This window comes from Gracilinanus agilis, chromosome 3 (assembly GCF_016433145.1).
Source record: "Gracilinanus agilis isolate LMUSP501 chromosome 3, AgileGrace, whole genome shotgun sequence".
In the NCBI taxonomy this organism is placed as follows: Eukaryota; Metazoa; Chordata; class Mammalia; order Didelphimorphia; family Didelphidae; genus Gracilinanus; species Gracilinanus agilis.
The window spans coordinates 344,632,731-344,650,707 of NC_058132.1; the positions used below are offsets into that span (position 1 = coordinate 344,632,731).

Sequence of the window (17,977 nt, forward strand, 5' to 3'; positions counted from 1 at the left end):
TCCCTCCCTCCCTCCTCTTTCTTTCTTTCTTTCTTTCTTTCTTTCTTTCTTTCTTTCTTTCTTTCTTTCTTTCTTTCTTTCTTCTTAACACTACTCTATCCTCTTTGCAATCCATCCTTACTTTCACAACCAAAATCTTCTTTCTTTTGGATAAATCTGTTCATATTTCTCCTCTGCTAAGAAATTTTCAGTGGTTCTCTATTTCCTCCTGAAAAGAGTTCAATTCTTCCCCCACTCCTGGCACTTATGGCCCTCCACCAACCTAGTTCCATCTTACTTGTCCAGCCTTCTGCCATATTATCCACTTTTTTGCACTTTATACTCCAGATAAATTGGACAAATCTGGACATTTCCTCTTCCTTATTCCCTAGAACAGTCTTAGTGCTCTCATACCTATGTACCTTTGGCCAGGTTCTTCCATGGCCAGGACCATCCTTTCCTTATCTTTGTCTGTTGAATTCCTAACTTGCCTCCTCTAAGGTTTCTCTGATTTCTCCTAGTGGTTAATATTCTTCCCCCTTGGACCTCACATAACATTTTGCTTTGTAACTCTCAGATACACTTATATATCTTGTGTCTTATAGGTATTTGTGTTGGCTTCTCATTCCTTTACTAAATTGGAAAAACCTCAAGAGCAGGACTAAATTTTTTGTGTAAACTTTGCAGCATAATGATCTACATCCAAGGAGGTACTTTTAAAATAGTGGTTGTATGTATATTGATGTTCTTCCAAAAGGCAGGTCTTTTGGCCATCCAACAATCAGAGTTTTCTGATGATAGATTCTGATGTTGATTGATCTTCCTCACTCTCTTCCCTTCCAATCACTAAAAGTGATTAAACACATGAGATGGATGTCAGGTGTCTGTCAGGGATGTCATAAGAAAAATTCTGATTCTGAGTGGAAAGTTGAACTCTACAAATCATCTTAACCCTATCCCTGAAACAGAGTCTGGTTCATGAAACAAAATAGAATCGTTGATTTTTGAGGCAGACTATCAGTTTATTTAATGTGATATAATTTAAAATTAAGCAGAAATTTCACCAATAACTATATTTAAAATACTAGCTTGGGGATGAGATTGGGAAAAGGGGTCATATTTTCCTTTACCTGGTAACCTGGAACCTGGAATTTTTCCACATAAAATTTCAAGTTGTGATTTTTACGATCCAACTAGATTTCCTGCCTGTCTTCTAGTCCTTACTCTTATTTGACACCCTTCCTCACAGTCTTTTAAGTAACAATTAAATCAGCAGGTTGGAAGAAGTGGGTGAATGAGTGAAAATTTCTTATTAAATGCTTTCTGTGCCCCAAACAGCTAAGCACTGGGGGTATAAATACAAAAATGAAAATAATCCCCATCAATCAGGCTTATATTTTAATGGGAAAGAAAATGCATATAATGGAGTTGTGGACAAGAAGGGATATTATGGACTCAAAAGTTGCAGGATAGCAAGTGTAGCCATAGCAGTGTAGATTGAGACACTCTTTCTAGTAGCAGTGGCTGTATTAATTCAATTATGATTCCAGAAATGGAAAGTGGGGCAAAATAGTGAGTGGACAAGGGCACATACAAGGAAGAAAGATATCTGGTAAGAAAATGATTGGAGAGTAAAATGAAACTTGGCTGAAGACTTTCTAGATGCAATAATATACCTAAAGAACTTACTAGGGGGGAAAACTAGGGAATTCAGGTGGTTGAGAGTCAGACCTAGATAAAGATTAGATGTCCTGGGTTCGAATCTTGCCTCAGACACTTCCTAGCTATGTGACCCTGGGCAAGTCACTTAACCCCCATTGCCTAGCCCTTACCACTCTTCTGCCTTAGAACCAATACCCATTATTGATTCTAAGATGGAAGGTAAGGATTTAAAAAAAAAAGGGGGGGGATCTTAGAGGTCACTTGTCATCCTTTACAAATAAGGAAACTGAGGCCCTGAGAATTTAAATGATTTAGGACATACAGGTAGAAAGCAATAATGTCAGAATTTGAACCCAGTCCCTGTGGGGTCAAATCCTGCCAAGCTTGCTGCCTGGAGATGTTGAAAGCAAAATTCAAGAGTTGTCATTCTACCCAGCTTTCTGCCTGCTTTCATTTTGCCTGGTTTTGTTTGTTTTAGTCTTAAAGGGTGGCACACAATCCATACCATGAAGAAAGAGTGGAATAGCTGTGCCCCTCATGAGTTTATGTTGACATAAAAAAGAGTCAATTCTGCCAGAGGTTGGGGGATGAAACCAGCTGGAGATGCACTGAGTTTAAAACCTTTAAACTCTATTCATAAGAGGCTCAGTCTTTGGAAATAGAAATGAATTGGAACAAAGATGGTGATGCTTTGTTCTCTTGCTGTGACCTTGGGAACTGAATCACAGATCATGTCATTTCATTGGAGATAAATTTTCTTCTGTCCATCTGACACTTTCAGAGGGAGGCCAGATTGCTCAGTGAACCACTTAAAAACTCAGAATAAAGGGGGCAGCTGGGTAGCTCAGTGGAGTGGGAGTCAGGCCTAGAGACAGGAGGTCCTAGGTTCAAAAACCCGGCCTCAGCCACTTCCCAGCTGTGTGACCCTGGGCAAGTCACTTGACCCCCACTGCCCACCCTTACCAATCTGCCACCTATGAGACAATGCACCGAAGTGCAAGGGTTTAAAAAAAAAAACAAAAAAACTCAGAATAAATACTCTTCTGGACAGATGAAATAAGTAAGCCCATGTAACACGCTTAAGAAAACAAGCATAGAGAACATCAGAGAAGAGCAGGGTTCTTTTTCAAAAGTGGGGTACAGAGAGGCTAAGGGGACTACAGTGCTAGTAATAGCAGGGCTAAGAACTCTACTACATGGATGCAAAGTTATGTGCGGATGTTTAAATCTGGTAAGAAGTGAATGATTCTTCTAAAACGGAAAGCTGTCAAATACTTTTTAGAAAAAAACATAATACACTGGAACCATTTTTTTTTCTTTCTGTACCAGAGATACTCACTGGAGACATCTAGAGTTGAGGGGCTGGCAGCATGAGGTATATCCGACTTCTTTATGCAGCCCCAGAAGCTCAGCCCCCACTTCCCTCCTGAGGAGCCCTGGGAAGTTAGAAGTTCTCAATTTTGTTTTCCTTAGTGCTGGAGGCTGGAAGCTCAGTGTGGAGAGGCACCATGTGCTTTTCAGGTGATAAGAGATGAAGGTTATGCTGGCTGGCCCTGAAATACCAATGAAGAAGAGTGACAGATCTTCATGTCTTTCCAGGACCAGGAGAGTCATAGAGCATGAAGAGGTTCTGTCTGGGACAATGAAGGGGCAGAGACAAGGCAGCCAGAGGGAAAATGATGGGAATTATCTCTGGTCCCAGTTTTTGGCCTCTGGACATTAATAAAAACACAGTAAAATTTAATAAATTTAAGAGGAGAAAAGGTAGGGCAAAGTCTATATTGGGTAAAAGTCAAAACTGTACATTCTTAAAGTGTTAGTACTTTTAACCATTGTCCATGTCACATTTACATAGGATTTTTTTTTAACCCTTACCTTTTATCTTAGAATTGATACTAAATACCAGTTCCAAAGCAGATCAGTAAGAGCTAGGTTATTGGGGCTAAAATCACAATTAGGAAATATCACATTTGAACCCAAGACCTCCCATCTCTATCTACTGTGTCACCTGGCTGCCCCTGCATAGGATTTTTTTTTTAATTTTTTTTTTTTTACATTTTTAAACCCTTAACTTCTGTGTATTGGCTCCTAGGTGGAAGAGTGGTAAGGGTGGGCAATGGTGGTCAAGTGACTTGCCCAGGGTCATACAACTGGGAAGTGGCTGAGGCTGGCTTTGAACCTAGGACCTCCCGTCTCTAGGCCTAAATCTCAATCCACTGAGCTACTCAACCCCCCCCCCCCCCCCCACACACACACACATAGGATTTTAAGGAAGCATTTTATGATTATCTTATTTGGTCTTCACAACTCTCCTATTAGGTATACTAAGTAGTTTGGGTGTCATATAACTCCATTACACAGATGAGGAAATCAAGGTGTAAAATGTCACCACGGCCAAATGGGTATTAAGTAGCACATCCAGGATTCCAGTCTTCTGTTTCCAATAGAATTCTTTCCAGTATATCACACTGCATCTGATATTATAAACTAAAGAGGTGTGTCCCCCACTGTCTAACAAAGTGCCTAGTGCATAAGAGGTGCTTGATTGATGCTAGAGTTCAGGAGACTGGCTAAGGCTGGCTATATTAATCTTGGAGTCATCTGCATGGAGATTCTTGAATCCATAGGAGCTGAGATCACTGGGTGAGGAGGTATAGAAAAAGAAGAGGGCCCAGTAAAGAGCTCTGGGGACATCCACACACAGTGGGCAAGAGAGACATGGATGAAGAAGGTGCATTCATACAGATGGAACAGGAGAAAGTAATGCCATGAAAATCCAGAGAGGAGGTGGTACGGAGCAGTGGGGAGCAGAAGGGTCAAGAAGCAAGAGGACTTAAAGACTAGCCAAAATACCAGTGAAAGATAATTGCTCACTTTAGAGAGATATTTGTTGAGAGATGAGCTCTGAAGACTGATTTTGGTGCAGGGCCTGATACAAGAGTGGTAGGAGAGGAAATGAATGTACTGTTTTTCTTCAGTTTGGTTATGAAAGTTGTAGGATGCTAATTTAAAAGGATGGCAAGTTAAAGTAAAAGCTTGATAGGTACGGATAGAGTGTAGACAGCAAAGAAAAACAATAGATAGGGAGGGAGTGAAGATTTATGAGAGAAAAGGAGCAAGCTCTCTAAGGTGACAGGAGAGGACACAAGGAGTTGCCTCCTTTTTTCCTTAAATTATTTTCTGCCTTAGTAACAACTCTAAGACAGAAGAGCAGGGGCTAGGCAAATGGGGTTAAGTGATTTGCCCAGGGTCACAGAGTTAGGAAGTATCTGAGATCAGACTTTAACTCAGGTCTTTCCAATTCCAGGTCTGGCACTCTATCCACTGTGCTACCTAGCTGCCCCTAGTTAGTCACTTCTTAAATGCCATGACAGGTCATATTTAATTTTTAAAAAATTGACAGTCATAAAACAGTTTTTTTTTTTAAAAATGACAAGATGGAATGCAGATGAAAAAAACCATGATGTCAAGAACTTAAACTGTATCTTGAGTTCACTTGAAGGAACTGAGGATGTTTAGGTTGATGAAGGGAAAACTACAGAGCTGGGAAAGACATAAGAACTCTATAAATATTTGAAAAATAACTATATACAAATGAGATTAGACATGTTCTAAACAATTCCAAAAAGCAAAATCAGAATCAATGAATGAAGTTACAGAAATGCTACTTTTAATTCAATATAAGGAACTTGTCTGGAAATGGAAGGTAGTAAGCTCCCTGTGCCTGAAAATATTCATCCTGATTGAGATGTAATAAAAGGGACTATTACTAAATTGGGTCACGAGACTGGCCTGGATGACCACACCAGCTGCTTTCCAACCCTATAATTTTATGTTTCTACAGTAGGTAGTTATTTTGTTCCATAGCTTTCTCTCAAGTAAAAAATTATCTGAACCATATTTATTGGAGAGCCCATCATTCTCCTGGGAAGGGTAATTACCATAATGGCAGCAAATCTGCTGTTGTTCCTCCTCCTCACAGCCTACACTTAACAGCCCAGCAGAGTTATCAGGGAAAAGGGTAATTTGAGGGGGGGGGAAGAAAAAAGCAACTCCCAAATACTAGATTCCATCAAAACTCTTTAAGAATCAATTTGAAATATTTTCAAAACTTCATTTTCACCATGCTATTGGTTCCCTTTTTCACTGCTGCTAAGGCAGTTACCCACTTAAGCATTATCAGCTTTATTAGATTTTTACTTTCTTATTAGGAATTTGGTATAAGGTCAAGATTTTTTTCAAAGGGACTTTTTTAAACCTGCAGTCAAGGTCTGATAAGATATGAGAGCAAAAAGATTATCCTTGGGGAGTGAGCAACAAGACCATGCAGTATGAATTGGGGAGGTTTCCCAAGGTGTGTTGGAGTATCCTCAAACTGAAGAGGTATAGAAAAGAGAGTGGTATACTTTCTGTTCTTTGTTTTTTATATGGCTTTAATACAAAAGTCATGTGAAATAGGAATACTTATACTTATAGTACTATTGGGGAAAACAAATGAGAAAATATAGGAGGAAGCTCTGGAGAAAAATATAAGGTACTGTTAAAAAAGGAGACTGCTAAATGAATATCGTAAAATTTATTTAAGCAAGAATCTGTTGCAATCCAGTGACTTAAATACATAACAATCCTTATGTTATCCACATTTCCATAGACTCAAGAAGTGATGCTCAGTGGTCTTTCCAATTTTCCTTCTTGAATAAGTTTTTCTTTCCTGTCCTACAAAAAGAGAGAAAAAAAATGTAAATCAAATATACCCTAAAACAAACCAAAACAATTTAAAAAATCTAAAATCTCAAAGCTAGATATATTTTGATACACAAACTAAGGTTTGAAAATTTATAAACTTAATCCCAGACACCCTGAGGAGGGTCTGGAACAGAAGGACAAGTACAATGTCAGCAAGGGATAATCAGTAACTTCTCTCCTCATTGGCCTAATTATACCTCTATGTGTACCAACTAGTAGCAATGATTTAACAATCCCTACCACCCATTACATTAGACATACAGAAAGAGGGAAGTTAAACAATTATTAGTGATAAATCTACATATCTTCCTTTAAATCTCCAAATAATTTGTACTTTAATATGCCATATAATCAGAAGATAAAATTTAATGAAACCTAATAGCCTTCCTTTGGAATAGAAATTTTGCTCTTTTAGCCCCTGGTGCTCATTGAGAAGTAATTTCAGAGATACACTTAGGTGGAGAGTAGATTTTGGCAGGATGTCACAAGGTATTTGTAAGAGTTAAGAGAGCAGAATGAAATTCTGAATTACTAAATACAACTTCTATCTGTAAATACAACTTCTATCTGTTAAGATGTTCAGAAGATATAGTACCCTGATTAAAGTGATGTTTCTGTTAATATGGAAAATTAGGTAGAGTAACTAACTGTGAAAATTTTGTCTAAACCTATAAATGCTATTTCTTACCTTTAAAACACCATGACTGGCATTCTGACAACTAAACTATCATTCTGAAAATCAATTCGAATCTTATGGAACAAGAAATCCTCAAAATATAAGCTTTCTATAAATTATTCTCAATCCATTCACTGCACACTTAATTTGAAAGCAATTAATTACAAAAAAAATTAAGAGAAATATATCTGAATTGAGCAGCAAAAGTGTTAAACCTATCATGTTGGGATGAGGGAAGTACATTATCTTGCATCTTGAAATCCACCCCTCTTCCTACCACTCTACCCCATCTTCCACCACAATTAGAAGCAGTTGCTACCTTAGATTTATACTGTACTAACTGCCTCTCTCTGTCAGCATTCTGGCTTTATCCTCCCTCCCTCCTCCTTTCCCCATTACCTGATTCTTCTAGTGACTGACACAGTTATATAAATATATATATATATATATATATGGAATTAGAAACATCTTAAAGAAGTAAAGCAATCGCAGAGAAATATCTGCTAGTTGCAGGCAAATATACTCTATTAATTTAGGGGCCTTTCTTTCTTAAGGTCATCTCAATATCTACAAAGGAAGAAACTAATCCTCCTATCAACTTGGCCCCTCCAGGATCAGAAAACCCTGTCAATAGCTAAGTGAAGCAGCAAGTTAATGGCAGATGGATTCCTCTTATCCATCAACCAAGGAAAAGATTTTTGCTTTCAAAGGGAGAAAGGGAAGGGGATTCTCATAGCTGGGGAAATCAGAGAAAGTTTCATGTAGAAGATGGTGCTTGTAAGCTCTGTGAATGGAGCTATGGTTTGGGAGTATGGCACAGGGACACAGGACCTCCTGTCTCCTTCCTACTCCTAATCTGGGTAGAGAAGGGTTAACTAGGAAAGAACTAAAGGAAATACTTTCCTCTAATGGGACTGACATTATTCCTTCCATCATTCCTTTCTGCAAGAGTCAGGAGGAAAAATTGAGGAATAGTAAGGAACTGGAATAAAACAAAACCAAAAGGGGCAGCTGGGTAGCTCAGTGGATTGAGTCAGGCCTAGAGACAGGAGGTCCTAGGTTCAAATCCGGCCTCAGACAATTCCCAGCTGTGTGACCCTGGGCAAGTCACTTGACCTCCATTGCTCACCCTTACCACTCTTCCACCAAGGAGCCAATACACAGAAGTTAAGGGTTTAAAAAAAAAAAACCCAAAGCCCTACAATAGTCCAGAATTAGGGCTCAGTGACCTGACTTTTCCCTAACTCAAGATTATAGACTGCCTTAATCTGATCAGGAAAACAAGGATGCCTCAGAAAAGGAGGATATCCACATATCCTCACAAATTGGCACTCAAGAAAACTATCATTATGCTTAATTTTATTTGTTTTGTTTAATTATTCATATTACAATGTTACTGTTTTCTTTGGGCAGCCAGATGGCAAAGTAGAAAAAGTGTGAGCCCTGCTGTTGGGAAGACTCACCTTCCCAGGTTCAAATCCAACTTTAGACACTTAACTAGGTGTGTGACCTGAGAGTCATTTAACCTGTTTGCCTCAGTTTCCTCATCTGTCAAGTTAGCTGGAGAAGGAATGGGCAAACTACTCCAGTATTTTTGTCAAGACCCCAAATAGAGTCACAAAGAACTGGACACAATGGAAAAAAAGCTGAACAAAAGGTTCAGAAAATCAAGTATACTACGTGTTAGATAATCTTTAACATTTCCACAGGAAAATGATTTTTCAATTCTAAACAAGTGATCTGCAAAGGAATTAAATGTGGGGGTTTCCTGGCTTATAGACTCAAAAGACAATGGACATTCAACTAAGTGCAAATTTATCCCCATGTATACTCAAAGGGCTGCTTATTGATTTTTTTTAATCGCTAGTATCAGCTAATTTATCATTTCTCATAAAAAGTAGAATTCAAGGGGGGAAAGGGGCTTATTAGTCAATCAATTTTTTACAATGCTTATAATCTGGATGCTGTGTTGTGGAGTGAGTCACACAGTTGACTAGTAGACTTCAATTCTAGGCTGATATCAATATGCTTTTGCATTCTTCCAGGAAAAAGAACCATAGCTGAGGCTAAAGGTTAACAACATACTCAATTAACTACTGAACAACTCAACATACATTTATTAAACATTATACTCTATGACTTACCCTATCATTTTTAAAAACATAATACCAGAAGACAAGGGGGCCAATTCCAAACACAGCGCCTAAGAGTGAGGTCTTAGGGGTGGGTCTGAAATTGGGGTAGACATTTGCTGTTCTTGCATAAGTCCAACGAAGCAAAGCAGGATCTTCCTAAAATTAAATAAAGAACATAAAAAATTTCCAAATTGGCTCAGAACGATTTCCATCTAGCTGTGTATTCTCTTTCTAATGATATCGCAAAAGATGTTTTATGAGAAAACCTGACAGTTGCCTCCTAAGATGTTATCCAAATAGATCAGGAACTTACCCTGAAAATCTCTAAAATCTTTTTTGAAAAAACATGGGCATCTCATTCATTGGTTTCTAAAGCTATCTCGCAACTTCTTGGGATAAGCTCCACATACTTGACCATTTACAGTGCAAGATTTCCTTTCAGTTCCCTTAAAATTACTTTTAGTTCAAGAATTGTAGGAATATAGTTAGGGATAGTCTGGTTTTCTAGGGCTAGTTGAAAGAAGAGAGTTTTGAGAGAAGCCCTGGGAAAGGATTCTGGGTAAGAAAGGAATTGTGGGTCTGACACAACTGGAAATAACTGAACTTCAACTTCCTTCTTGGATTTTGACCAAATTGATGGAAGGTTTTGTCTGTCTACAATTCCCATCAAGCTGAAGGAGGGTTTTCCCTCTGTGAGATTCTCCCTGGAGGGTCAGGATTTTGTGGAGAAGTCCTTGGCATCTATGTAGAGGGTTTACTTGGAGGTAAACAATTTCCCTGAGTCCAGGTTTCATCTGACAATGGTCCAGCTGCCAGAATTCCTATTGACTAAGGTAATCCAAAGCTTTCCATCTATAACTTTGGTTACTTAATACAGCAGTCAAACTCAGGGAAGGGTTTTTTCCCTTTTTTTCAATTAATCCTAGAAAACAGACTATCCCTAACTATATACCTACAGTATTATTTCCTAGTTTTGATGACTAAGTAACTATTCACCCAATTCATACTTATTTTAACTGTCTTTTACACACAACCCCTTTATCTTTCTAAGGCAAAAGTTCTATTTTTTTTTAGTCTATTCTTATAGAGAAGCCATTCCACTCCCTGGTACATATTATTTTCCTCTTCTTTAGACACTTCTTAAGTTTCCTTATACAATTTTCTTGAGATATGACAACTATAACTGCAAACAGTACTCAAGATACAGACAAACTATGCTTTTATACTAGAGTGAGATTACAGTTTGTTCCTACTACTCTTCTTGAGGATGGTCAGAATTAATTGTTCATTTGAGCAAACAGTAACTTATATTTATGTAGTGCTTACTGGGTGCCAGGCCTAGTATAAGGAGCATTACAATTATTATCTCATTTGATCCTCATACTATCTCCATTTCACAGATGAGAAAATGGACAAACAGAGGTTAAGTGACTTACCCAGGGTTATAGAGCTAATAAGCATCTGAGGTTGATTTTGAACCAAGATTTTCCTGACTCCAGGACTTGTACTTATACACTGTGCCATCTACTTGCTTTTGGTAACATAGAATCAGGATGATAAAAACCAAACTGAATAACTAAAATTTTAGTTTCTTATGTTGGTCTAGATGACATTTAATTTTTAAAAATTACTTATAATTATAAAGTTAAAAAATTTAAATACAAGCCTTGTTTTTTAAGTCATTATTCTTGCTTGCAGGAAAAAAGTATCAATGGCCCACAAAAATGTTGTGAATAAAACAATCTTGATGTCTGTTGTTTTGATTGGTAAACACTACTCTAACAAAGTGGAGCAAACAATTACATATAATTACAAGAACTGGATGTAAACAGTTTACTCCCACATGCCTTCATAAGCAATTGTTTCAATTCAATGACAGATAAAATAACCAAATCACCAGTTTCCTGATGTAGAACATTTTGAAATTAACTGAATGTGAAAATAAACCATTTTAAAATTTAATCAGTCTCTCTCTGATTTGTGCACATATTTATGCAGAACATGTGAGATATTACAGCTTTGTTTAACACAAGAATGTAGATTTTGTAGAATGAAAATCATTTAAATCAATTAATCAACAAAGCATTTATTAAAGTGCTTATTATCATTTTCTCCCACTGGGAAAAAATAACAAAACCTTTGGAATGAATAATCATAGTCAAAGCAAAACAAATCTCCACTTTGGCTACACATCTAAAAAATATGTATCTCAACCCGAACTCTAAGTCCATCGCCTCCTCTGACAGGAGGTGAGTGGCATGTTTTACTATTCTTCATCTTGGAACTATGATTAGTTATTGTGTTTATCTGAGCTCTTAAGTCTTCCAAATATATTTCTATTTATAACTATGTTAAGTTATTCCACTGGTTCTGCTTACTTTACTCTGCATCAATTGGTATATGTCTTCCCAAGTATCTCTGAAACCATAGCCTTTTTTCATCTTTTCTTATAGAATAATAGTATTCTCATTACATTTATATACTCTTAATTTGTTCAGCCTCCAAAATTTTTGTACATATGGCTCATTTTGTCCCTCTTTGATCTTTTTAAAGTACAGGTCTATAGAAGTATTGCTTGGTTAGAGTGTATACACAGTTTAGTAACTTTGGGAGCATGGTTCCAAGTTGAAAAATTGGAGATTCTAAGAAGTGGAGCAAGGAGCATTCTTGGAGTAGAGAGAAAAACTCAATCTAAAAAGACCAATTAGAAGCCTATTGCAATAAACTAAGCAAGAAAAGTAATAAGGATCTAACCTAGGGTGATCACTGTGTGAGTAGAGAAGGAGACATATAGGAGATGTTGTAAAGGTAGTAATGACGAGACTGGCAATGGACAGGATAAGTGGTGTGAGGGCAAGGTAACAAGGCAAAACCAACAAGGTATGGGCAACTGGGAAGATGGAAAGTAATAGGGAAGGGGGCAGCTGGGTAGCTCAGTGGATTGAGAGTCAGGCCTAGAGACAGGAGGTCCTAGGTTCAAATCCGGCCTCAGCCTCTTCCCAGCTGTGTGACCCTGGGCAAGTCACTTGACCCCCATTGCCCACCCTTACTACTCTTCCACCTAGGAGCCAATACACAGAAGTTAAGGGTTAAAAAAAAAAAATTTAAAAAAAAAGTAATAGGGAAGTTTGGAAGAACAGAGAGTTGGGATGGGAGTGGGAAAGGAAATAACTGAGTTCTGTTTTAGACATATGATTGAGATGCCTATAATACATCTAGTATATGTCTAAATAGGTAGTAATGTAAGAATGGAGTTCAGAAGACTAGGGTTGGATTTATAGGTCTAGGAATCATCTCTGCTTAGAGACTAAACTCAAGGGAATTGTTGAGAAACTCAAATAAGATAGTATATAGAGAAAAAGATAAGGACAGGAGTTAGTGTGACATTGATGAGGATCCAGCAAAGGAGATTGAGGAGAGGTAAAAGAGGTAGGAGAACCAAGAAAGCAGTGTTAGAAAAACATAGAGGGAAAAAAGTATACAAAAAAAGAAGGTAATCAGCAGCACCAAATGCTGTCAAGAGGGATAAGGGCTAAAAAAGGTTGAAAGATCTTTGGCAACTTTAGAGAGAGTTGTTTCAGTTCAGCTATTTCAGATGAGGTTGGAAGCAGGTCTGCAACAAACTGCAGAAGGTCAAATTAGGTCTGCCTAGGAATTTAAATTTAATCTAAAAAAAATTCATCTTTTTGGAGAATAACTAGAGCACTGATGTAATGGAATATTCCACATTCCCACTGAAAAATTAACATATATTTCTTGATTCCTTTCAATCCAAGCAATATGGTAGAGAGGATACTGTACTTATAGTTAGTAGCTAGAAAGATCAGGGTACAAATCTTGTCTCAGATATTGCTATCTGTGAGACTTTAAGCAAGTCACTTAAAATCTCTATGCCTCAGGTTCCTTATCTATAAACTAAGGGTGTTATACTTGATTCTCTCTGAGGTCCATTTCATGACCTTATGAAGTTGCCATGTCACCTCTGGAGTTAGGTCAAATTAGTAGCTTCAAGATGGCACTCCCAAAAGATTGGGAAAGTCAGTATAGACCTTCTAAGAAATTTTGAAAATATCCTAGACTCTAGTTTTCATAATCTTGGTAGATCATGAAACTGCTGAAGCACAAATGCTATGGTATACATGGGATATACTATACACACACATATATATTTTTAAAATTTGCATACACAAAGCAAATATTCTTAAATACCTTACTAGTGATGAGAAGGGGAACTAAATGTATTCAGGAGGATCCTTGATTCCAAAGTCATAACACCTGAAAAAACAAGTACTGCTATGCTTTGTTGAGCATTTTTCCGAAAACTACAATAGGATGTAATGTAAGCTATTCAATTTGAGAGTTTTAGAACTGCATAGCTATTTCCCCAAATATCTCCTTTCTGAAAAGGATTTCTTCTTCCTAGAACTAGGAAACCAGTAGGACACAGCTGCCACAGGAATTCAGATACATTAGTTCTCTCCCAGTTTAACTCTCAATATACCTGGGTAGGTAGGTCATTCTAGGTAGAGGAGTATAATAGAAGTATCAAAGAAAAAACACTGGCCTTGGGAGCCAGAAGGTCCAGATTCTAGTCTTGGCTCTGACACCAACTCTTTCTGTTATTCAGTTGTGTCCAACTCTGTGATCCCATGGACCTTAGCATACCAGTACTGCCCATGTGTTTTTCTTGGCAGATTTTAAATTGGTTTCCCATTTCCTTCTGCAATGAATTAAGGTAAACAGAGGTTAAGTGACTTGCCCAAGGTCACAAAGCCAGTAAATGTGTGAGGCTGAATTTTAACAGATATTTCTGACTCCAGACCAGCATTCTATCCACTTTGCCACCTAGCTGCCTCCTACTAGTCCTATAATGTTGAGGAAATTGCTTCTTCTCTCTAAGCCTCAGTTTTTTCATCTGTTTTTATAATCAGTTTAAGATTTATAAAACACTTTCCCCCAAGAAAACCAGTAGTCTTAAGTGCTATTATCTCCACTTTACGAATGCAGAAACTGAGGCTCCAGGGGTTGTAAACATTTGCTTAAAGTTGGCATGGTTTAGTGGACAGGTGGAATTTAAAGTCAGGTAAGCTAGTTTTGAGTCTCAGCTCTGATATGTGTGTGTGTGTGTAATGCTTTGCACACTTTAAAGTACCTCATAATAAACATTAGTTATTATTAGTTATAAGCTAAATTTCCAATCTAAGCTTCAGTTTCCTCATCTGCAAAACAGGATGAATCTATTGTGTGTACCTCCCAGGTTCTGGAAATAAAATGAGACATTTACAGGATGTCCCAAAAAAGTTTTACTGCAATTAGTTTTAGGCTAATAAAGCTTAAAACTGGCCTAAAATTTTTGAGATACCTCTTATAGACAAAGTATTTTTGTACTCTTTAAAGTACTTTATAAGCGGGCAGTTGAGTGGCTCAATGGATTGAGAGCCAGGCCTAGAGACAGGAGGTTCTGGGTTCAAATCTGACCTCAGACACTTCCTAGTTGTGTGACCCTGGGCAAGTCACTTAACCACCCATTGCTTAGCCCTTACCACTCTTCTGCTTTGGAATCAATATACAGTATTGATTCTAAGATGGAAGGTAAAGGTTTTTAAAAATTAAAAATAAAATAAAATAAAGTACTTTATAAGCACCAGCTGTTAGGGGGTAGAGTGCTGGTCTTAGAGCCAGAAGGCTGAAGTTCAAACACTGGCTCAGGCACTATCTCTACAACCCAGGGCAAGAATCATTTTAACTCCTTTTAGCTTCAGCTTCCTAATCTACAAAATGGAGATCAAAAGCCCTAACAGCATTAGCCTAATAGGCCTGTTGATAGGTTTAAATGAGATGGTGGATATAAATCACTTTGCAAACTTCAGAATGCTTTAGAAGTCAACAAACGTTTTATTAGGAACCTACTATGTCACTGCTAGAGTCCATACAGACCTCTGAATCACTTTAAGAATGATCAAATTTGATAAAATTAATAGAACTAATAGTTAGGAATAAGAACCATTTTGTGGAGAGGGAAATAATTTGTTCTGTTTGGGACATACTGAATTTGAGGTGTGAGAGGGGCAGCCAGTTGGAAATATTTTTTTTTTAGACCCTTAACTTCTGTGTATTGGCTCCTAGGTGGAAGAGTGGTAAGGGTGGGCAATGGGGGTCAAGTGACTTGCCCAGGGTCACACAGCTGGGAAGGGTCTGAGGCGGCTTTGAACCTAGGACCTCCTGTCTCTAGGCCTGACTCTCAATCCACTGGGCTACCCAGCTGTCTCCTCCAGCTGAAAATATTAAGGTGGCTAACAGAATTGCTTAAAAGTCAGTCAAATGAATTAATTCAATAAACATTAGGTTATCTACTACTCTACTAACTTGATTCAATGCAAAAACCAATGTGTCGATTACTTTTGTTGCTCAATCATGTCTCACTATTCAGTGACCCCAAGAACCACTTTCCATGGAGTTTTCTTGACAAAGAAACTGGAGGGATCTGGCATTTCCTGCTCCAGGGAATTCAGGTAAATGAAAATTAAGCGACTTGGCCACAGTCACACAGTTAGCCTAAAGTCAAATGTGAACCCAGGTTTTCCTCACTCCAGGCATATCCACTGAACCACCTAGCTGCCTTCCGTGTGTCAGATACTGTGCTAAATAAATTCAATAAATATTTGGCAAAACTAGTTCCTGCCCTCAAGGAGCTCCAATTCTAACTAAAATGCCAACGTACAAAACAAGACACAAGGTGTCCCAAGTCTTTTTGTTCAATCTTAAGCTCTTAAGCTTACAAGTACATTGACACAGGGTAACGTGGGGGCGATCTCAGTCATTATCACCATTATTCCTCCTAAGAGCACAGGCGAATACGTGGAGAATTGGTCTCTATCGGCCCCCAGGGTCAAGCAGTGTCGGCCTTCAAGGCCCAGAAGGTAGAAGGCTCAAGGTCAGAAAAGGCGGCACCCCGACCCCACCTCCGTGACCAGACGCCGCCCTCACTACTCACGATGATCCCCCGGCGGTGAGGGTTGTCGTACTGCAGAAGGTACTGACGCTTGAGGCGGGAGCGGATAGCCAGCCGCTCGACCTGCGCCCGCCGGGTCTCAGGCGATAAGTCGTACTCGGCCGGATCGAGGGTAGGGGGCAAGGTGGCCAGCCTAGAGGGGATGTACTTCGACATCTTGGAAGCCTAGTTAAGAAAGGGCGCCTGCGCAAACACTAAAGCTCCGCCTTCTGTCAGAAGTTCGTCCTACTGCGCATGAGTCCCAGACTTCTCTGGCTTTGACCTCAGCGTCAGGGTTCTGGAGTCTCTCTGTGGGTGGGGCTAAGCCAATGAGATCTTAGAGTTCTTGCCTCCTCCTTTCGTTCTCTACACCGCCCCTTTCCCTTCTCGCCTCGAGCATATACGCATGCGTGGTGGCATGATGTGCATTTTTTTCTGTTCTTACCAGCTCTTGTGTTTGGGATCGGGAATCGAATCCCATCTCTGACAATTTCATACCTTTGCAGCATTCTACTTCTGGCAGGGGTCTCCTGGAACAAGCCGAATGGCCCACTGAGTGCAGGGTTTTTAAATTTTCAGTGTAGCCGTTTACACCTCAAAAGTCAGCCAATACTGAGGTCTTTATGGTTAAGATTGTTTAGATTCAAGAAAACAATGGAGAAAATGTTAAGATAACATTGAAAAGTGTGTCCTGCGTATTTTTTTGAGAACCGATTGTTTAAAAGCATTTACCTCGGGGGCAGCTGGGTAGCTCAGTGGATTGAGAGCCAGGCCTAGAGACAGGAGGTCCTAGGTTCAAATCCTACCTCAGACACTTCCCAGCTGTGTGACCCTGGGCAAGTCACTTGACCCCCATTGCCTACCCTTACCACTCTTCCACCTATAAGTCAATACACAGAAGTTAAGGGTTTAAAATTTAAAAAAAAAAAAAAAAAAGCACTTACCAGCACACCCCTGCCTGACGCTTACTAGCTCTGTGATTTTTATTTTATTTTTACTTTTTTTGGCAAATCAATTCTATCCATCGATTTCCTCACTTGTAAAATAGGACTGAACTAGATGACTTCTGAGAACCCTTCTAAATCTATGAGCTCATGATTTTAGGATGTTCTACTGCATGTCATATCTAATAAAATGAAATGCATCAACAATAATGCTTTGTCTCAGTGCAGGGATTTACTATCTACTTTTCAATCAGCAACCAGCTGATAAATCTAAACTTACTAAGGGCTGGGAATGCAAAGGCAAAAATGAAGTATGCTCTAGTATGGTCTCCCCAACTCCTCTCTCCCTTTTAAAATCTATAGCTGCCTTCAAGCCTACATCAAGGACCACTTCCCAATCTAGGAGTGTAAGGGTGAAAAAGGGGTTTTATGCACACATGGGTTAGGACCTCCCAGAATTCGAATCACCTTTGGTGATTAAATCTAAAGATGGGCAGTGTAGACTTAATCTAATTATCACTGGAGATTGTGGTACATTGGATAGAGTGCCTGTCCTGGTGTCAGGAAGGCCTGAGCTCAAATCTAGCCAAAGACTCTTAACTAGCTTTGTGACTTTCAGCAAGTCACTTAACCACTGTCTGCCTCAGTTTCTCCAGTTGTAAAATAGGAATAACAGGATCACCTTCCTCCCAGGCTTGTTGTAAGACTCAAATAAGAATATATTTGTAAAAGCATGGTGCCTGGCAAGTAGTAAACACTGAGTAAATGTTTATGTCCTTCCTCTGATTCCTTCCAATTATTTTCTATTATTTTTGCATATATCTAGTATATGTACAAAATAAAT

At 38.7% G+C, this 17,977-nt stretch overlaps 1 protein-coding gene across 2 annotated transcripts in view; it reads right to left on the reverse strand.

The window, feature by feature from the left end:
• Positions 1-6,202: 6,202 nt before the first annotated feature.
• The window catches only part of NDUFB4 (NADH:ubiquinone oxidoreductase subunit B4), a 30,471-nt gene continuing 18,696 nt past the window's right edge, over positions 6,203-17,977 (reverse strand). Inside the window, exons 1-3 of one of the 2 annotated variants that reach the window (XM_044670072.1) lie at positions 16,193-16,443; positions 9,208-9,354; positions 6,203-6,357 (exon numbers count right to left, since the gene is read on the reverse strand). In XM_044670072.1, coding sequence (XP_044526007.1) covers positions 6,295-6,357; positions 9,208-9,354; positions 16,193-16,366 — 384 coding nt within the window. In that variant the 5' untranslated portion in view covers positions 16,367-16,443 and the 3' untranslated portion in view covers positions 6,203-6,294. Of the gene's footprint in view, positions 6,358-9,207; positions 9,355-16,192; positions 16,444-17,977 lie in introns of those variants that run through there. The other variant, XM_044670073.1, reaches the window with a different exon arrangement.